Raw genomic sequence first — 21,844 nt, forward strand, 5'->3', positions numbered from 1 at the left:
CCTCTCCAGCCTGCCTGCCCATCTCTCCAGCCGTCTGTTCCAGCCTGGGTCCACGGCAAGCCGCATTCCCAACAGCTGCGGTTTTGCTCGAGCCGGGAAGAAACTTAAGGATGCTTCCATTTCCACTGTGGAACGAATTCTGAGCGCCGGGAGAGCAGGGCGGCGCGTACCCAATAGCCACCTGTCCCGCCCGGGAGCCTCGCAGGCTGGAGGGCGGCTGGAGAGCGGCGGCGCCCGGCGGCGACGTGGGCGCTGCGGGCCGGGACTCCGGCGGTGCCCACCAACCGCTGCGCCCCGGGAACGCCAGCATGAGCAAGCCCGCCGGATCAACAAGTGGGTACCTCTCCGGCAGCCGCGGGGTCCCGGCGCGTGGCCTGGGGGAGGGCAGGCTGGGAGGCCGGGGAGGTCCTTCCCGGAGCTCTGTGGATCCGAGCCCCAGAGTGGGACTCTCTCGGGAGTGTGTGTCCGTTGGCCTAGCTCCCCTCGGACTGTCGCGTCGGAGCGTTTCGGGAAACGGAGAGAGCAATTTCGTTGCTTCTGGATGCTAGCATCCCGGGTCGCCCCGGTGGCGGCCAAGGTTGCGACCCGCTGCAGCCCACCGGTCCAGCGAGTGGTTTCTATTTAGCTGCCAGGTGCTGGGGGTGGGAGGGGTGAGGCGGGGGCGGGAACTGGGCCGCGGCTCCAGGCGGCGGCACAATAACGCAGCCGCTCAAAACTCGGAGCCCCAGAGCGCAAATGCAACTCTGCAAAGCGGATTTTGAATGGAATGCTTTGCACCCCGTTTCTAGCTATTTCAAATAATCCTGCAAAACTGGGAAGCAGAAACCATTTAAAAGTCACATTTTTCCTTAATCCTAAATCCGCGTAGGTCATAACTGGGGAATGTAAAGTATGGCGAGCTACTCTAGCAAAGAAAGGACCAAATCCCTAATCCCAAGGACTTTCCGAGCGGGAGCCCAGCACCGGCAGGAGTCCGCGGCCTGCTCACTCCGGGAGCTTCTTCCCTTGCTCCCACTTCCTCTCCGGTGGAAGGGCCAGTTGCAGCTGACCTCCACCGACTTCCCGAGACAGGAGTGCAGGGCTACTCGGGTGTGCTAGGGCATTTGCGAGCACACTCTGCGGAACCAGGGAGTGCGAAGGCCTGAGCCGGCGTTGGGAGGGTGCCTACAGGGCGTTCCAATCTCCCTGTGGCTTTCCGGTTCCCGCCTTCCGCGGGCTGGAGGCTGAGTTCTGGGGTCCGTGCAGTGCCCACACCCGCTGGAGCTCTCCAGCCACCGGTGGTGTTTTCTCCTATAGCATTTTTGGCGCTCCCTGTGGGTTCCTTCCCACCTCCTCCCCCTTCGCTCGCCCTCATTGTCCCGAGTCTTTGAAAAGTTGGGAGAGTCCTAGATACTTCTGAGGACTGATAATGAAGTCTCACTTAGGATGGATGCAGTTCCGGCCTCCACCTCCCTCCCCCGTAAGAAGTAGGTTGTGTTTTCATTTTTGTGCGTTTGTTTTGGTTTGAGTGCTGAATTTAAAAATTAGAATAAAGCGAACGTCAACAAAATGAGAATAAAGGAAACGTTCAGAGCTAGGGCCGAGGGAAGGAACCTTATTCACAGCTTCAACGCACAGCCGACTCTTGCAGGGCTGCGGTTCCCCTTAGCCTCGGCCTATCGGTGCCCCAGCTGTTGGGATCTCTCGGAAGTAGTGCGGGGTCAAAAAAAAATTATTTTTTCTGGGTGGGTGCTTTCCCCAAGAGAAGCAGAAGGAGGAGGCCGTTGCCGCTGCTGTAGAGATCTCCATTGCAAAAACTGAAGTTGAAGGAGCCTGGGCTGGCCTCCCAGCGCGTTCACCCTGGGACAGCGGGACCGGTCTCTGACAGTAAAGACCTGTTGGGACTTTGGCCCTTTTAGAGCTCGAAGCTTCCAGAGAACTTGAAAAGTGGGGCTTCGGGGATGAGGGAGAGAGTGGGCGCGAAGCTCAGTTTCCAGGTCTGCACCAGGGCTCCTGTAAATGAGACAGACACAGGCAGACTCTCCGGATTGGGGGGGTCAGAGTGGGCACACGATGTGCCAGGGCACTTTCTAAGGAAACTTGCGTTTTTTAACTTGCTAAGCCAGAGTTTGGCCTTGAAGGCCTGGAGCCTCCATTTAGGTGGCGATGGCCTGGTAGAAGTGGCCCTCAGGGGAAGGCGGCAAGTCCCTGCCAGAAGCTTCTTCTCTGAAGTTTTCAGACTGTGGCTAGGGCCAGCGGGAACCCCACAGCCCTGTGGCCTAGGCAGTGAGGAGGTCTGCAGCAGCGGGGCGGGCCTGGACCCTGCGGGCCGGGGAGGTCTTCATCTTCGTCCGGCTGCAGAGCTGAGCGTTGTCACCCGGATCCCCGCCTGGGTGGTAACAAGACCCTGGCCAGTCACCCTTGCAGTCCAGACTAACTTCTTTCAACAGCCTCTGATGGTAATTACAGTAATCGAAGCTGCCATATATCTTTAGGCAATTATGACACACAAAAAGCCCCGAGGGGACCCCCTGGGGAGGGAAGTTAAGAACCGTTTTCCAGCCTCAGGAAACTCGGCTTGACTCACGTCTGAGCTCGCCCGGCTAGCTAAAAGAGAGGAGCTTTGCAGCAGTCAACCAGCTTGTCTGTGACCCCAAGTCACCTTAACGTGGCTGGGTGGCGGAGTCTGAGGCGTCGACCCTCCATGCCCTGGAATTTTCGCTTCCCTCCCTTCGGGGCCCCGCCCCGGCCCAGCTCCCTGCTTCTCCTCTGCCTGGGCTGGGAGGTCAGTCCTTAAACAAGGCGGACCAGCAAGCCAGGAAGGGGTCACCCACCCCGCGCCCGCCGGGCTTCTCGCTCCACTCTGCAGACATCTCTGACCTTAGCCTCCAGTCGGGATGGGAAGCCTGGGCTACGGGGCCCACCACCGCTTCCCCCGCGGGCTCCCTGGCCGTCGCCCGCAGTGCTACGGGGAAGAGGAGGGTCGCTGGGGGCGACAGCGCTACTGAACCCTCAATACGGGCCCCAGGCGACCCGAGCGCCTGGGTCACGCCAGGGAGAAGGGCTGAAAGACGTGAGACCCTCGTTTACTGTTGCCAGCCTGAGTGCTGTGCAGCAGAGCTCGTGACCGCGGTTCGGGCGCGACCGTGAGTTGTTTGGGGGAGTAGTGACAGGCCCCAGGGGGTGGAGGACCAGCCCCACGCCCGCTTCTCTCCAACCCCGCCCTCCCCCAACACTCTCCGCTCTTGCCCTGCGGGAGAGGGGGCGCCGAAGCGGTGGCCGCAACGCCGAACGCCTCCCCCGCCAGCCTTTGTCGCCGTCCGAATTCCCATGCTTCTCTTTTTGACGGGTCACTGGTGGCTCTATAGGCAGGTGCTGCGGCGGGGTTGTAATTACCCCGGCTGAGCCGGGTCCTCACCGACCTCCCCCTGCCGGGTCCCCCCGCACTCCCCCCTCCACCTGAGGCTGAGGCCAAGGCCCCGCGTGCAAGCCCGCCCAGGCGCCCCGGGAGCCGGGACTAGGTTCCTACCCTCGCTCGCCTCTGGGCCTCCGCAGACAGCGCCCTCACCTCCCCAGCTCCGCCGGCTCAGGGCTTCCCTCCGCCGCCTCTCCCGCCCCCGATCTGGGCGCTCCAGGAACCGCTGTCGGGTTCCCACGAGGCCCGAGATCGCCTGGGCCCCGATTGGAATGCCTTTGACCTGTGGCGATGGGAAAATCAGGTGGTGTGAATTGTTATTAGCTATTTTAAAAATGATGTTAACACTTTATTTTATTTTATTTTTTTACAAATTTTCCCTTTGTTTTCGGAAGAATTCCTACGTCAGTAAATTGCTTCAGGCACTTGTTGGACTAGGACCTGAGAGAACACACACACACACACACACACACACACACACACACACACACACCTCTTCCTATTTCCCTCTACCTAACGCCCCTCCCGGAGCCGAGACCTCAAAAGGCTTGGAGAGTCCAAACATAATTCTCTTGTGTGGGGTAGCAATCCCCCCCCCAAATTGGAGCCATTCAAAAAAAAAAAAAAAAAACGAGAACCCCCCCCCCACCTCCCACCCCCGCCGCGCTTCCTCCAGCAGTAGGAACACGCAGAAGAAGATGCTCCCGGGATAAAGGGGTAGGGGAGAAGAGACCAGAGTTTAGGGGAAGAGGACTCGCGGGTAGAGGAGGCCTAGGTAACTGCCTCCTGCTACCCCATCTAGAAAGCCTCAAATCGGGTAGCTTACTCCTAGACCAGTGGTTACGTCCCTCCCCCGCAACTTTTTCCAAAAAGAAATAATTTCTCAAACGTGAAGCACTAAGCATTTTTCCATAGGTAAAGAGAAAGTTGGGCAATTACCACTACCCTTATTGTCATTAATAATCTGAGGATTAGCATCACAATAATAATCCTAATAATAACAACCGCCGGGCTCAGCTCAGAGAAAACTCGATTGCCTCCCAGCTGCCATCCCCGGTTCCAGCCGTGTTTGTTTGTCTTCTTTTTTTCCCCCCTTTTACATTTCAAGTTTGTCTCCTTGCGCGCTCACTAACAACTTTTTTTCTGTTAAATGCAAGAGCGGAGGAGGGAGGCGGCCAAACTTTCCGCGGAGCAGAAAGGCAGCGGCGGGCCGAGCTGCTGCCCGGGCCTGCTGTAATCTTTTATTCCAAAATGGGTCTCGGCGATTAGAGGAGACCCAAATGCATGTAGCGGTGCATGAATAATGCTCATTGTCGGAAGCTGACACTTGCTCAAGGAAAAAAAGATTGGCTATAAAATCTCTTCATTATTTGCTGTTACCGCAGCTCCGATGCTAATCCCCTCAGAGGTCAGATTGCTTAGCATCTCTCCCCTCTCCCCTTTCCTCCCGCTCCTCCTCCCCACGCTCCCGCTCACCCTTTCTCGCTCTCCCCGCTCTTCCCTGCGATTTCAGGCCGCATTTTAGATATCCCCTGCAAAGTGTGTGGCGACCGCAGCTCGGGCAAGCACTACGGGGTCTACGCTTGCGATGGTTGTTCCGGGTTCTTCAAGAGGAGCATCCGGAGGAATCGGACCTATGTCTGCAAGTCTGGAAACCAGGTACTCTTTAGGGTTGAGCTGCCAGGGCTCCCCTCTGCTCCCCACCCCACCTCATTTCTGCCAAGGCTTCCTCTGAATTCCCTGACCTGTGTCCTCTTCCCGACTCTCTGCCTCAACTTTGGATGGCCCTTTGGAAAGGCCAGATAAGGTTAAGGAAAGCAGATGAGTTTACAGAAGGAGTCAGAACTCCCAAGGTTTTCCCTTTTTTTAAATTTATTTTTATTTTATTATTATTTTTTTAATTCTTCGGTCACATTTTGACACTGAATAAGGCCCTGCCCGGACCCAGTCTGAAAAGCCTGCCCTGAGAACTCAAGGAACTTTAGAATCTAACGCACAAGTAGCAAGCAGAAGAAAGGGCTCCATTAGGCTGCCCACCCTCCACGTTCCCGTCCTCAGCAGCAGCCAAGCTCAGTCTACACCCACGGGTGGCACATCTGAGCCAGGGTCACCACTACCTTTAGCTAAGACTCCAAAGTGAACGCTGGCTACTGGAAAGCCATGGGGCTTTGCCAGACGCTGTGTCCTTTAGGCCCTGCAGATGCGGGCTGCTCTGGAAGTGGGCAGGGGTAAGGACTCAGCAAACGCAGGGTGAGCCAGAAGGGAAGGCTCCAGGAAGGTAGGACCCGCAAGTTCTTATCACTTTTCTGCTTACAAGATGAGCCTGGGAGTTGTGTTTCAGTCTGGCACAGGCTCACAGAGACAGAGCAGTTGGGGAGTGAGGGGAGCCCAGCTATAGCTTCCAACCAGAGCTAACAGGAACCACCTATGACTCCATTTCCACCTCAGTGGCTCATGGCAACCCAGGAGATCAGCCTTCTGGTTTGTACACTTTGCTCATATTCTACGCAGGTCTCACCTTTACTACTGGGAAAATTCTCAAGAGTGCCAGGCATCCTCTGGTAACCAAATAATGAAAACCACCCACAATTTTATGTATAGGATACACATCAACTCACAGAGTCATCCAGGCTAGTGAATTACAGTGTGCCCTTGCTCAGCTGTAACATCTGCTCTTAGCCATTTCTGATAGGTTTTGATTGGCAGCACACACAAGAAGACATATGCACTTAGATAAGTTATTTTAACCTCTGCCATCCTCCTACCTGCTTTCTTGGGTTCTCAGTGTCTAGCTCATCAATATTACATTCTATACACACATGGGACTGTATCCCAGAAGCTCCATAGGTTTGAGGTTCTGTGGAGCACCAGATTTGAACAGGTATCTACTTAGATTGTTGTTGCTGTTGTTGTTTGAGGAAGGTCTTGGTCTGTAGCCTAGGCTGGCTTAAAACTCTTGATTTTCTTGCTTCAACCTCAAGTGTGGGTCACCACACCAGGCCACATTATCATAAATTTGTATGCAATAGATAGAACTGGGAAATCTGAGGTGTTATGCTTTGGGGGAGACATTTATTAAGAGACATTTATATCAGTCCAAAGTGCTTGCAAAGGGATGATAACAAATCCATCAGGCCTGTGTCCCTCCCATGGCTAAAAGAACACAAGAGTCAAATTGAGACTCTGTCTCTGTCTCACCTACTCCAGATAAGTACACACTGGATGTGATTTGAAAACCCACTTGAGCCATCTTGTTTTTATGTGTTTATCAAAATCCTGGAGAAGATATCATTCCAATTGGATATTCAACTACATCTAATAATAAATAATTTGAAACTCTTAACAGTGAACTATTTTGGTGCTGGCCAAAGATGCTCTAATTTTCTCCTAGGAACTAAAAATTCATGTCCTTCTTCTCTGGTTCTAAGGCTAAGTCAAGATCATTTCACTTCCTTATTAAAAGCAATGCTGACATCCAGAAGTCACTACGAACATCCATCTACCTTTACTTTGAACAAATTAACATACCTTGCTTTGGTTTGGTTGAATGTGTATGCATGCTGGGGACAGCCCAAGCCAGCCTGTTTTTTCTTGGGTAAAGAAGACTATGCAAAGCCATGTGTTCATGTGTGTAATTCTCCTTATGGATATTTAGGGAGGCAACATACTCGTGCCCACTTCTGTGTTTATGAATATTTAAAATTGTGAAGCAAAATAAAACCCTTTTGCTGTGTATAAAATACTTATGCAAAAGGCTATGAGTGTCACTCAGTGGAGGGATACTTGACCAGCCCCAGTTCAGTCCTCAGCACTTCAAAACAAAAACGTACACACATCATGTATCTGTATGCATGCTCCCTCAGTAAAGGCACCAGCACAAACAGACCCCGAAAGAAACATCTGAACTGGCTGTAGTGGCAGGGCAAAGCAGGAGGGTCACAGATTTGGGACCAGCCTAGGCTACACAGTAAATTCCAGGTCACCCTAACTATAGAACAGAAAGGCTCTTTTTCCAAAGCCCACAACTTGGGGATACAGCTCAATGGTCAACACAAGGCTGCTTTCAACCACAGCACTAAATAGGGAAGGGGGAAGCCTTGTCTGTTAATGCCTTTTTTATTTATTTATTTTTATTATTTTTTTTAAGTCAGGGTCTCACTATGTAGTCCTGGCTGACCTGGAAATTACCAAGATTTAGCTGCCTCTGCCTCCTGAGTGCTGGGATTAAAGGTGTACACCACCACATCCAGCCAAATATTTTTATTCACCTTTTTTTTTCTCCACAGAAAAGTCACATTAGACATTTGATTGTTTATCCCTGTCAGATAAATATTTGTAAAGCAGCAACTATCTTTTTACCCATTACCTCACTAATTACTCACTGTTGGACAGTGTCTCCCTGCATCTTCCTGAGCTCTCCTCAAGCCTTCAACTCTGCCTCCACACTCTCTCTGCGTGCAGGCCTTGCCCTGGCTTGCTGGCTCACATTTCAGGGATGACCGCTCCCATGGACCTAGACTGAGCCTTAGGATCTCAGGGTTGTCTCAGCTTTGTATGAGGACCGTATAACTACAGCAGCAAAGAAAAGGACACAGGGCAGTGAGGAATAAGTAGTCGCCACTTATCTGTCAGAGCAATGGGCTCACTCAGAACATGGGCCCAAGCAATAGACTCAAGGCCAGAAAGGCAAAGAAAAGAGAAAAGGCGGCTTCAGGTCTACCCTACAGGCCGGCTTCTTGCAGAGCCTAGGGCCAGGTCGCTGTCTTCGGTCCTGAAAAGCGTCCTGTGTGCTCCGCTCCTCAGGTCCGCGAAGGTTTCCCTCTTTTGCCTCTTCTCTCTGCAACCCGAAAATCAAGAAAGACCATTGTCCAACTCCCTGAGGTCGAGGACTGGTCTTCTTGTCCCAACCCTGGGAATCCCAGCCCCTTACTTACCTGGCCCTGCCAGTGCCCAACATTCTCCCATTTAACTGGGTCTGGACCTCCGCCCTGAGTCGGTGGCTGGCCAGAAGCCCCACCCCAGGACCGGTTCCGGTGCCCGGGGGGCCTCTGACTGCCTGCGATCTGTTCCAGGGAGGATGCCCGGTAGACAAGACACACAGAAACCAGTGCAGGGCGTGTCGACTGAAGAAGTGTTTGGAAGTCAACATGAACAAAGATGGTAATCAGTACATGTCTTTATTCTTCTAATGTTGATTGAGTAGTAAGTAAATTATATGTACAACAAATAGATGGTACTCCTATGCATGTAAATCACTTCCCCAACAGAACTCTTCTCTCCAGATGCTGGGGACTGGCCTTAGGCTGTCAGTCGCCTCCCTGGGATTGTGGCAGTCCCCAGCTGACCTAACTGTAGTCCCAGAACAAGTCCCATGCCCAGGCGGCAAACTTGCGGCTCCAAACCACACTCACTGAGGCAGTGCTTGAGGGCAGGAATCCCGGGCTTAGTTGTCTATTCCTGCTTAGGGTCCAAAAGCCATTTTGCACCTCCTCAGGCAGTCTTTAGTAATCTGTCTTGTATCTCACAATCACCCAAGTCTTCTGGATCTCTCCAAGCGCAGAGACAGGAAAACAGAGATTTCAAGTCCTCGCTGGCAAATCCAGTGTGGCCATTGAGTTGGCCCTAAGCTTTTCAAGACCCTTTTCTCGGTGGGCAAGAAGAGAGAGGAAAGGGGCTAGAGAGGCGGGGATGGCACACTCTTTAAGGGGCAACACCCCGCTCCCCTGAGGCCCAAATTTGAGCCAGACCTGGGTCTTCCAGAAGTTCAGGGCCCAGAAAGTGGTCCAAGCCTCACTTCCCACCCTCCCCGGGTTGGGACTTGGCAAGGGCATCACTGGGCCTCGGGCGAAGGTGGAAGAGAGCATGGGGACTCGGTGCAGAGTGAGCCTAGAGGTGGCGCCCTGCCTGAGGCACGGAGCCTGTCTGGAGTGCCCCCTCTCCTGCAGCTCTGGAAGCAGGAGGGAGCGTCCAACCTGTTGAACGTATGTATTGACAAGTTGTCACGCTCTGCTGAGGAAGATTGCCCTGAATTAATTTGTTTGTTTAAACTGTTGGTGGTAATTGTCACATCTCCCTTGACTTCCTCCTCACACAGGGGAGACGACTCTCCCTGGTCCCATCCCCCAGGGTTCGTAGCCTCTGGTACTTTTCTCCTGGGGTCTTGGAGGCCAACACCATTTGTGGGGGAGACTTGGAGGTGAAGGGAGTCGATCTCTGAGGACCTGACTGTGTGTGATGCTCCCTTTCTTGGTGGTGGGAGGGAGGGCAGCTTGTTCTTTCAGAGGCCCATAGGGTCCCTGGTTTCCCTGGGTGGGGAGGACCGCTGAGCACCTTCCTGACTCTGGTTCATCTCAGATCCCTGCTTCCCACTTGTGCTGGGAAAACGTGCCTAAGCGCCCTGCACCACGTGCCCTCCTGGGTGACCTTGCGGTCCCAGACGTGAGGATGGAGCGGCGGCGGCGGCCAGGCTGCATCCAAGTGTCGAGGCGCCTATGATCCCAGGCCTGTGTCCATCTGTTTGTCTCTGCAGCCGTGCAGCATGAGCGGGGCCCTCGGACGTCCACCATCCGCAAACAGGTGGCCCTCTACTTCCGTGGGCACAAGGAAGACAACGGGACCGCTGCGCACTTCCCCTCCGCAGCACTGCCCACCCCCGCTTTCTTCACGGCGGTCACTCAGCTGGAGCCGCACAGTCTGGAGTTGGCCGCGGTGTCTGCCACCCCTGAACGGCAGACCCTCGTGAGCCTGGCTCAGCCCACGCCCAAGGTTAGTGGCTTTGCTGGGTCCAAAGAAGTTCGTTCCTCTTTGAGCAAAGGGAAGGGGAGGAGACCCGCTCTGTTCTGAGCTGAGACATCAGGGGAAGGCATTCCCAGATGCCCTGAGTCTCCTGCTCCTTCTTGCTGAGCCAAAGATAATGATGTTTAATGCACAGCAGACCACCCTCCGAGCGGCTACAAACGCGCGCTCCTGAGAAATGGGGTGGAGGCCAGACACCTGCACCTGTAGGGAACGCCCCGGTTGGTGAGTGAAGCTGTCTACTCCCTGAGTGCAGCCTTAGACGCTCCAGAGGCCAGGACTGACTAGAACAATAGTCAACTCGGGTGCCCGCCTCCCGAGGTGCCCCGGGATCTATATAATCCTGGACGATTTCAGTGCAAGAGAGAAAATTGTAGAAACCACTGTTAGGAGGGCTGTTTCCCCCGTGCTGCCCGCCTCTGTGAAACCACTTCCAGGATTGGCCCTATCAGCAGGGGCACGTCCTGAAGTACCTGGGAAGGCTGCCACCTAGGGACTGCATCCCAAGCCTGGAGTTGATTCCTCCCAAGGCCCCCGCTGAAGGAGAACCTGGGATTTCCCCCAGAGAAGGCCAGCTGCAGCCTCACACTGCAGGGAAGCCAGACACCTGGGCACATACACACGCACAATATTTAATATTGCTTTCTTACCCTTGATGTGTATAATAAGCTCTGGAAAGTAGTGTTATGAATATGTTGTCAGTTATGAATGGGAATACTCTGTGAATGATTAAGATGTCTAATTGAAATATTTCCATAATATACTAATCCTTTCTAAAAATACTCATATGCATATTTGTGTTTGGGATGCCTATTAATTTATACTTTTTTCACATCTATTTTATTTACACAAATGCAAGCGGTTCTTGTCTAAATTGGGAGCCAGGCCTGGGACTTGGCTCAGCCCAAGAAAATTTTACTGCAGGGACAAACAGCCAGATACCCCCTTGGAAGACAGAGACCCTCAAAGAATAGAAACATTCCTCCCCCAGTAAACATCATTCCCAAATTCTGTAGCTAGAGGTATTTGGAGGCAACTGGATGCATAAGCCGAGCTCCAGATTCCTTCACCCCCACCCTCTGTTGTCAGCTGTTTTGGCAAAGCTGTAGTTCCCTCACTTGTAGGCATTTCTCTTTTCTCCTCCTCCCAGTATCCCCACGAAGTGAATGGGACCCCAATGTATCTCTATGAAGTGGCCACTGAGTCGGTGTGTGAATCAGCTGCCAGGCTTCTCTTTATGAGCATCAAATGGGCGAAGAGTGTACCAGCCTTTTCCACCTTGTCTTTGCAAGACCAGGTATGACCAGCAGGGCACTGGGGGTCAGAAAGGAAGCAACAGTCCTCAGCCTTATAAGCTGGATGCCACCTGCATGAACCAGCAAGGCAGGCATACATTCTGAACACGGGGAAACCATTTATCTTTACTAACATCATTCTAGAGGGTCAAAATATCTACCTTTGGAATCATTTGTTAGAAATGTAACTGTTATTCCAGGGTAGCTGGATGCACTCTGTAAAACACGGACAGAATCTCTTTCTAAAGTTTAACTGAAACATCAAATGTTAAAAATCTTAATGTTCTTTAACACTGGAGATAAGCCAGGCATGAGGATGCACAACTGAATTCCTAGCACTCAGGCTGATGCAGGAGAACCTGGAGTTTGCAGCCAGCCTGGGCTACAAGGAAAACTATTGATAAAATGATGTTTGCTTACAAACACTCAAGCAGAGAATAGAAGGTTGCGAGAGAATTTGAGTCTGAGATTTTATATCTTCAGCTTTATAGTCTCCACTGTGATGTGTACAGCTTGGGCCAGTGGCTTATCACCATGGAGAACCAAGAGATACGTGTCTTGTTGACTAGCATCTAGTTTTATTCTTGTTGGTCTGCTTGGGGGCACCGATAGGGATCAGACCCAGGGCCTCCTGTGGGAGGGAAGTACACTGTTGTTATATGACACCCCCAATCCTTTCGCTGCTCTTTGAACTTTTGGAAGAAAAAAAAAAAGGAATTTTACACAATTCTTTGGTTATAATGGAGTTCAGAAGTAAGAAAATTATATGCATCTAAAAACCTGCAAACCCCATACAATTTCTAGGAATATCCAAAAGTTGTCCTTGTCAACATATTTTAATCTTAAGAGGAGGGAAGAAACAGAGTGGCCACAGCTACTGGCTGCTAAAGGCTCTCACAAAAATTAATGACAATTTTTTTCAAAAGGCTAATAAGCAAATTTTTTTTTTTGCTTCTTTTTCCTTTTTGGATAGTGGGGATCAAACCTGGACCCTGCATATGCTCAGCGAGTGCTCTGTCCCTGTGTTACACACATAGTTCTAAGAGCAGGGGGTTTAATTATTTTCACATTTAACTAATCATAAGAGCATCCTTCCAGATGCTTCCTTTAGGGGACAATAAGCCAAGCATACATTGATATCCTAGCATGAAATATGGCCACCATCATTGTTTACCTCTAATTAAAAAATTATTTTCTGTACTCAATGCAATAAAATTTAAAAAAATGAAGCATTTTAAAAATTAAACATTTTGGTCTAATTGTGAATTTAGTTACAAACCTTCATGATTCTTAGCTTTCAGAAGTAAATTCTTTCACATAAATCATCCAGCACTGGCTGGTTTTGGAAAGATTTTTAAACAGATGATTGTTTTCAAGGTTGAAGGTAATTTCTTTGGCCAGGGTTACTGCTTGACTTTTAATCTTTTGTACTCTGTCCTTCTCTCCCTGTCTCTGTCTCTGTTTCTCTCTCTCTCTTTCTCTCCTCTCCCTGTCTCTGTCTCTCTGTCTCTATCTCTCTCGCTCCTCTCCCTGTCTCTGTCTCATTCTCTCTCTGTCTCTGTCTCTCTCTTCCCCTCCCTCTCTCCCTCTCTGTGTATGTGTTCACACACAGACTCACACACATGCATGTGTATATATATATATATGTTGGCTATTTTTTTTTCTGAAAACAAGAATTTGTAGATGCTAATCCAAATGAAACCCCCTTTCCTGTCTGCCACTTAGCCTTTTGCTGGAAACCCTCCACAAGAGGCAAGCTACAGTGAAGTGGGGAGTGGAATCCAGTACACTAATTTGGAAAAGGAGCCAGATTTCCATTTTAAATATTCAATAGCACATTTTATTAGGATGAAAATGACAAGCACCTTGATGCTGTCCACTTATGAGTCTCAGAAAAATCAGGCAGGAAGGCAAGGTAAACTCAGCAGAACCCGATTAACATAATTACACCCTGATTTTCCCTCACGCCTCTTGGGAATTAGTGATCTCCCCCTCTCCCCTTCTCTCCCAGCCCCCTCAACTCTCCAGGAAGAGGGGGACCCTGACCTACAAGCTCAGTCAGGAGTCTTCAGTGTTTTACACCCGAGCAAGCCACCTGCTCGGGCGCTGGTGGCATTTTACTGATTTCAGGTATCTAGAGAAGATCTAGGTGGCCAGGCATGGGTGGCAGCAAAGATATGAGAGGTAAACCCTTTCCTGAGGGAAGGGAACTTTGAGGAACTGGAATGGCTGACTCTGAAATGCATGTGAGTGTCCATAGGCACAGCTTCAAAAAGAGAAAATGTGGGAAATAGAGGAAAATAGATTATTTGGATTTTTTTTAAAACCAAGACAGGCATTTAAAACACTTTAAAGGAAATTTACATATGGAAATTGTTTATAAATTTATAAATGACACACTATATTATATGATACATCTATTGTATGACAGCTGATGCTTTTGGAAGACGCTTGGAGAGAACTGTTTGTTCTAGGATTAGCACAATGGGCCATTCCGGTTGATGCTAACACTCTACTGGCTGTTTCTGGTAAGAATTGCACAATTTAATGACTTTGTTGTAGAAATTACCATAAAAATACATTACTGAAAAAAGAACAACATGTAAAGAATAACAAATTCCTGCTGAACAATAGAGTATACCTGTCATTTATAAATCTATATTTAAATGCAAATAATGTTGTTTTGTTGTATTCATGACTGCTTGCATTGTTATTTAAATGCAAATTACTGTGTTTGTTATCATCCAAGAGAAGATTTTATATTAACTTTCATACAATATAGCCAGTTTACATGGACTCAGATATCTCAGAGTGACAATTGAATAGATATTGATATGCAAGATTTTGTCAAAAATCAATATTAAAACATGAAAATGCCTTCATATTAGGCTATTTATCCCATATTTCAATTCTAGGCATGAATAGTGACAACACAGACTCCCAGAAGCTGAACAAGATCATCTCGGAAATCCAGGCTTTGCAGGAGGTAGTGGCACGGTTCAGACAACTCCGCTTAGATGCCACTGAATTTGCCTGTCTGAAATGCATCGTCACTTTCAAAGCCGGTAAGCAGACCCAGACAGACCCCATCTCTCCCTCCCCTCCTTTCTCCACCCCATTAGTTCAGCCACTTCAAAGTCTAGCTCTAGACTGACCTGGGGTGGGGGGTGCTGGGCGGGGGAGGGGGGCAGCAGTGTTTTCATGGAGCTGATACTCTGAGGTTGGCCTGGTCTTCCATAGCTGTGGAGACCTGCATGCTTTCCAGGTAGTCAGCCACATCCAGTGCCCAGTGAGCCCACAGTCCATCTCTCACAATTTCCCGGTCTTCATTTCTAGTTCCTACACACAGCGGTTCTGAACTGAGAAGTTTCCGGAATGCCGGGGCCATTGCAGCTCTCCAGGACGAAGCTCAGCTCACTCTCAACAGCTACATCCACACCAGGTGACCGCTATTTGCTGTGAACATGTACTTAAGAAAATTGCCTCCATTGTGAATGTTCCAGCAGGCAGTAAGAAGCCAGTTCAAACGTCGTGACTAATTATCCTGTTGCCAGCCAGTTAATTTAGTTAGAACCCACGTCCTCACCTGTCTCTGGGGGAGGGTGAGAAGGGCAAATTGAATTAGGTGATGGCAGTGCAGAGCTGTGCCAGACACAGTGGCTGTGCTGGCTGAGGGAGGTGCTCACATCGGTGAGTCTGGGCGCGGGTTGTCAAAGAGCAGCTTAGTCTGGAACACTGGGCTGCTAGATCAGAAAGTGCTCAGATCATCTTGGGACAGGTGCCCTTCTTCAGAGGCCAACCCTAAGTTCAAGGAGCACAGGGCTTCACCAAGGCCATCTTTACTCTGGCCCCGACTGTAGCTTGGGTTTGGTGATTGGGGCAATCTGGGGTCCCAGCACCCACCACATTACTTCTGTCTGGGCAGGGTCCTCTGACTGACATTGGTAGAAACACTCGAACATGGGCACTCAATGAAGTTCCCCTGGCCCAGCACCAGGGGCTTTCTGATTCTATTTTCAGGAGCAAAGAGGCAGGCTTTTAAAAGAGCAATGAGACCTCTCAGCTTCCTAGGTTGGGACTGTGGTGGATCTGAGGTTGGAAGAGAAGCAAAGGGACACATGGAAGTCTTCATCACCTCAGCTGTAAACACAGTGTGGTGATAACTGTATGGACAGCAGCCATTAATGCCTCCCTTCCCTGAGGGGTCAGAGAAACCCCAAGTTGGCAGTACCTGTGCGTGCTAGGAGCTCCTTATTTATGTCATAAATCACCCTTTGAATGCTGAATGAGTAAAACTGTTCTGTGTCCATAAAACACCATTGAAATGGCGTTGCTTGGTAGTTCATGGAAGTATGCTTTTCCAAAGTAAAGTGCAATGCCTGGGAAATGTAAAACCCACATTGAACTATAAAATACAAATCGTTGGCACTTAATTTTGTAATTCAAAATTACAAAATGGAACCATACATAATGCGGGCATGTTTCCCCCATTAAGGCCGACTCGTGTACCATAGCTAACCTTTGGCACGCAGAGCTAGGAAAATATTCAGAACACTAAACAGAGACCACGGACTTCAGTTATTGATTCAGCCAGGCCTTTCTAGGTGGTCAGCAGGCACAGGCGTGTGATGCAGATTATCAGAAGAGACTGCCCTTCCCCTGGTGTGAAGTGGGCAGAAACATCACTCCACCCAGGAGAGGGGAGGAATTGAGGAGTGGGAGGCATACGCTCTAACCGCTCTAACCGGGAAAGAGTGAGGGAGGTCCAGGAAGGTTGGTGAATGAAGGAGATGATGTGTGAGAGGGGCCTTGCATGGTGGGAGGAGTTCAGTAGAGAGGGGTGGGGGCTGCTGGAGGTGTGTGAGGTTCTACAGAGATGAGCAGAGGCACTCTGAGACAGCCAGCCTGTACTCCAGGAACTGACAGGATGGCCTGGCAAATCCCACCACAGATGATCACAGTCTGTTTGGAGGCACAGTGAGGATGGTGAGGATGCTACATCTCACCCTCAATGTCTGGAAGTGGCTGAAGACGTCTGCTTTGTCATGGGACTCCTAGCTCACGCTATCAGCTTATGTCTGGGGTCAGATATGTGACAAAGTAATGATTCATTTTTGGCTTAGCGTCTTCAAATCAGTGAACACTCTAAGTATGTCCCTGTCTGGAAAACAAAATCTGAAATTGGACTGAAAAGCTAACACATAAACTTATGTATCTGTTAGTGTCCTGTAATCGGCTTCTCTAGTTACCTAGGGTATAGGAACTGGCATGCCGTATTAGAATTGAAGATTATGAATCTGTGATAGGCACAAAATATTTAGAACTGGAAAAGAAGCTTCTAACTATTCATGCTAATGGATGAAGTCAGGGGTACATATTCTACAAAATAATTTTAAAATATATCTTTATTTTTAAGACTTTCAAACCCATCCCCACCCATATCTCCCTCCCAACTTCATATGCTTTTTTTTTTTTTTTGAGCTGAGGATCGAACCCAGGGCCTTGCACTTGCTAGGCAAGCGCTCTACCACTGAGCTACATCCCCAACTCATCATGTACTTTTTACAAACCCCACTGAGTCCAGTTGGTGCTGCCTGCATGTGTTATGGCAACCTACCTGGGGCTGCATCCCTCTGATGCGTCCTCTCCCAGCAGCCATCAACCATCAAAAGCCCATCTAGGGGTGAGATTCTTGAGCCCCTCCCCATTCATGCTGGAATTTCCGCTGAACTGAGTTTATGCAGGTCTTGAGCATGCAACCATGACCACTGTGAGTTTGTGTGTTCTATGGGCCCGCGTGTCTAGAGAACATTCTTTCAAAGCCATCTTCTTCCAATCTTTCCATCCTCCTTCTAAAATGAGCCCTGGGGTGGGGGTGGGGTGTGTGATACAGATGTCCCCTTGATGGCTGAGTGCTCCACAGCCGCTTCCTCGCTACAGTTTGATCTGTTGTGTGAGTCTCTGGAGTAATCATTGTATTCTGGGGGAAAAAAAGCAGCTCCCCTGAGGCCTATGACCTACTCAGTCACAGGTTCTTAGCCCAGTTAACATTTGGTGGAGTGGTCCTTAAATCCACTACAAAATAATCTTGAGCAGTGAGACACACTGCCACTCACATTGTTACTGTTTCTAGGTGGCACTCTACTCCATGTATAAGAAGCCATTCTTATTGACCGAGTGACCAGCTCTTTCCCAACTAGAGAATAAAGGAGGTGGGAGAGATGAGTGGATAATCCACTTGCAGACAATCAGGAGTTAACTCTTGGGCTTGGGTGCAGCTCAGTGGCAGAACACTTGATCGCCTCGCACGCACGTGGCTCTAGGTTCATCCCAGCACCCACGCAAGGAGGTTTAATTATTAGGGTTTCTGGATTCTCCCAAATCCATCCTTTCCAGCATATGCTATTTCCTGCAACAGTTTCTCATCATGGGAAAGGTTTAGACTGTTGGGTGGATTCAACAGACACAGTAGAGACTGTCTAGGTGCCCCTGCTACCTCAGCTCTCCAGAGCTCTAATCCTGGGAAGGAAAACTTACTGAAGAGAGAAGTGACCGGAATTAAAGGAAGCCTCAGCACAGAGAATGAGAGGTGACGTTCAGGTGTTTTGCTTTTCTGCCTGTTAATGTTGTTGGCTGGTGCTGTTGTTTCCCTGGGCTCCTTTTGGTTGGTTGAGAGAGTCTCATTTATAAGCCAGGCTGGCCTGGATTGGCTGTCACTACGTACTCCAGGCTAGTTTTGAACTCATGGCAACCCTCCTGCCTCACTTTCTGAGTCCTGGGATTCCAGTATGAACCACCACATCCAACATTTTTTATTTTTACTGTAGATAACCATCATCATTTCCACACCACCTTACCAAGTGTTGTCTGGTGCCCTGGCTAAGAGTTCCTATGAAACTTGATTATAAGAGAGCCAAACAGGGTAGCCAGAGTGAATTCTACACTTTATATCTGGCTGACAGGAGGATTTCTTTGTCCAGAGCTAAGAGACAAGTGTGGAGGTTGTTCTCCTAGACTCTCTCTGTAGAGTGGGGCTATCAGGTAGTTAAACACAGTTAACAAGTTCCTGCACAGGGATTTGATACCTCTCGGTTTCTGGCACCTGTGGCCTAGGTGGACCATGGCTCAGTCACACACATGTCCCTGGAGCTCAGTTTTAGGTGGCTTTTTCTCAGTGGAGGAATGCTTTCCTGCAGAGGGTACTGATGCCTGGCTCCGAGCCATTGGCTGGAGTGTGGTACCAGGGCATGAGAGGTGGAGTACAGCATCTAAAGAGAGTGAGGATTGAACATGTACATCTGAGTACAAATGTGTGTTGGACATCAAGTAAGGGAATTGTTAAGCAATTTCTCCCATCTTTAATTACGTGCCAATTTCATTGACGTGAAAGCTGGTGGCAAAGCCGCCCAACAGGATTCAGTCTTTAATTTGCAGTGTGATAAGGGTGGAATTATTCCTGAGAGTGACGGAGTGTAATGCCTGAATCATAATTGGGAGAATTGCTTGGGAAAAGAAGCCATCTTATTTGAGAGGAATAGTCTGTTCAAGAGTGTTGAGAATTTAAAAATATGGATCCCACTGCCAGCTTCATAATCAACCCCTATGGTCATTCCCCACAGTGATAATGTTACATTTGTTCTTTGATTTTAAATTAGCATCAGGTGTGTTAAAGCTGATTTGTCTAGAAATAAAACTGTACTCCCCTTGCTGATGTTGAGGGGATGGGAGAGAAAGAGAGAGAGAGAGAGAGAGAGAGAGAGAGAGAGAGAGAGAGACTGAGCACATATGATTTGAGTAGTACCATTTCTGTTTTAGGATTCCAGTAGTCCACCTGTGAAACAGGGACAGCAGCTCCTGTCCTGGAGTCTTCTGTAGCATGCTACTGCAGCAATCTACAGCATGCTACTGCAGAGGCCCAGGTCAGGAAGTTACCCTAGGGCTGATATGTGTTCAAGTATAAGATGTGAGTCCCTGCTTGTGTGGGGTGGGGCTCTGACATTGCTTTCATGCTTTCTTCTATTGCAGATACCCCACTCAACCCTGCCGCTTTGGGAAACTCCTGTTGCTTTTACCAGCTTTACGTTCAATTAGCCCATCCACCATAGAAGAAGTGTTTTTCAAAAAAACCATTGGCAACGTGCCGATTACAAGACTGCTTTCAGATATGTACAAATCCAGCGACATCTAAGCTCTCCAGCACCCGCTTTCCAAGATGGGGCAGTAGCAGACGGACTTCTACCATACAGGACAAGCCTCAACTAACAAACCCTCCTGGAAGGAGAAACCTGGGAATGAGTTGCCTTCAGGAAAAAAATGCCCGTGGACACAAAACAATAGCTATGACCCGGGGCTCCATGGATGCAGGACAGCTGGGAAAGCCAGGTGGTACAACAGTTACTGTTGCCGTGCCCTGGGACGGGTGAACTGGGGCCACCACAGGCCGAGCCAGCGCTCTGCTTCCAACCTGGAAGATCCTGGCTGAACTATTCAAAGTTGAAAGACAAGCCCACCCTCTTTTCCTCTTTAGCACATCAAGTCAGTTGATCAACAATAGCGTTGTGTAAACATCATACTGCGGCCTTCAGAACTTGGTCGGGTTGGAGCATTTTACTTTAAAAATAATGCTTAGGTTTTAAATCAAAAGTATTATCAAAAATTTCCCTTCTATCATAATACTTTATTAAGTGGCCTTCAGAACCAAGTGAGTAAGTGAAATGTAGCTCATGCTGTGTAATCCCCTCCTCCACCCCCTTTTCCGTTCTTTTTTCTTCTTTTCTTAGTACCACAGGCCAGGCAACCTCATCAAAGGAACTGACCACAAAAAGGAGTTTCTCACCAAGACTTAGCACCACAAACCAGAGGAGCTCCTACTGAAAGAACTTCAGAGCAGGGAAGAGGACTCCAAACAGCCAAACCAAATAAAGTGGAGCCCGGTGACTGGGTGAGGCTGATCGCTGTCCCATCATCACAGTGCTGAAGCCAAAGGCTGCAGGGTCAGCAAGTCACACCAGACGGTACACGAACATGCAAGCCAGAAGGAATTTCAAGGAGATGTGTGCTAAACAGGTTCCTGATCATTCCATTGCTAACAGCCTGGGACTCTTGAATGCCTTTCAGAAAACTCTGGTTTCTAATAAAACCTCGAATGCACACACATGCGCGCACACACACACACACACACACACACACACACACACACCACATCACCCTACACTCTAAGCTGCTCCTTGGGTATGAATCTATACTTATGGAAATGTAGAAACAAGCATTTTTAAATAGCTGCTGTACTTTTCACATTTTGACTTATTAGGTACTAGCACTGAGGGGGAGAGATTCAGCACTTGGACTAGCATAGGATGAATCAAACTTCTCTTGTACAAAGTGAATTAACTGATTTGTGAAGTTAAAAGGCTGTACTCATTGTATTTACAAAGAATAAAAATATATTGAATTTAAGTAAACTCCGCCTGATTTCTTTCCCACCTCTCTGGCTCACTCTTCCCTGTCAGCAACAAGGTGGCGGCGGCCCCAGCTGGTTGTGAAAACCAAAGCTTGGAGCCCTCCAGCACGGAGCAGAGAGAACCGAGCTACAAAGGCAATTTCCTCTTTACAGTGAAGCCCATTTGTAAAATGGTGAATAAAGAAATAAAACATAAGATCTCATTCTCTACAGCACTCAGATGTAATTGCATCTGTTAGGAAAATTGCTGTGTGAGGAAGAACAGGGCCGATGAACGGTCCTCATTCCCTGCTCGATTTCCAGCTCTTACCAGTCCTGACCAGGAGCTGCAATCACTGTGCTGGTGAGGAGAATGGGAAGAAAGCAACAGGAAGGCCATGCAGAAATCCCAGGAGATCTCAGGGAAGTGGCCCCTCTGCTGAAGCCCCAGGGTGAACAGCATGGACAAGAGCTGGTAGGTCTCTGTTCTCGCCTCAAGTGACCTTGTGGATAGAATGCATGGAAGTTCAACCATCCATGCTTTGTCTGCTGATTCTTCAGAGAAGAACACTTCAGGAAAGTGTATCTTGAGCAGGTAGCACAGTGCTAGAAGACTTGCCTGTTGCACACATGGCTCTGGGTTCTAGGCCTAGGACCATACAAAAGCAAAGGGTCCTCAAATAAGCGTGTGAGAACCTCCCTTCCACCCTCTTTATGTTGCACAACTCAAGTGTCCACCAACAGAGAATAGCCATGCTGTGGCAGATAGGGAAGGGCTAGGGCCCATGTTTCATTGGGGGTAAATTATCAGAATCATGGAGGAGAAAAAAATAAATTGCCTGGGATACATGTGACTTGGTATCATTTATATAATTTTGCAACCCCCAGACCAAATACTCTTTGTAACTGTTTCAATGTTAG

General features: G+C 49.3%; 1 protein-coding gene across 2 annotated transcripts; it reads left to right on the forward strand.

Annotated features, from left to right (window-relative positions):
• The first annotated feature begins 239 nt into the window (after positions 1 to 239).
• Positions 240 to 20,940, forward strand: Nr2e1 (nuclear receptor subfamily 2 group E member 1). 2 transcript variants are annotated; one of them, XM_036168976.1, is made up of 9 exons: positions 240 to 333; positions 4,908 to 5,053; positions 8,467 to 8,554; positions 9,924 to 10,159; positions 11,340 to 11,486; positions 13,916 to 14,012; positions 14,400 to 14,549; positions 14,821 to 14,926; positions 19,510 to 20,940. In XM_036168976.1, the coding sequence occupies exons 1-9, from the start codon at positions 309 to 311 to the stop codon at positions 19,670 to 19,672; spliced, it is 1,158 nt and encodes a 385-aa protein (XP_036024869.1). In that variant the 5' UTR covers positions 240 to 308; the 3' UTR covers positions 19,673 to 20,940. The 2 variants fall into 2 exon arrangements, with proteins under 2 accessions (XP_036024869.1, XP_036024868.1); XM_036168975.1 differs by lacking the exon at positions 240 to 333 and adding an exon at positions 1,285 to 1,466.
• The last annotated feature ends 904 nt before the right edge of the window (positions 20,941 to 21,844 follow it).

The sequence above is a fragment of the Onychomys torridus genome, chromosome 19, assembly GCF_903995425.1.
Source record: "Onychomys torridus chromosome 19, mOncTor1.1, whole genome shotgun sequence".
NCBI classification, from domain to species: Eukaryota; Metazoa; Chordata; class Mammalia; order Rodentia; family Cricetidae; genus Onychomys; species Onychomys torridus.

Excerpts from the sequence above, each read along its gene's own strand:
- Nr2e1 (XM_036168975.1), top strand. The coding sequence starts at position 1,409 with ATGAAGTCTCACTTAGGATGGATGCAGTTCCGGCCTCCACCTCCCTCC. Across the intron at positions 10,160-11,339 it reads TGGCTCAGCCCACGCCCAAG|TATCCCCACGAAGTGAATGG; the intron begins GTTAGTGGCTTT and ends TCCTCCTCCCAG. Across the intron at positions 14,927-19,509 it reads AACAGCTACATCCACACCAG|ATACCCCACTCAACCCTGCC; the intron begins GTGACCGCTATT and ends CTTCTATTGCAG.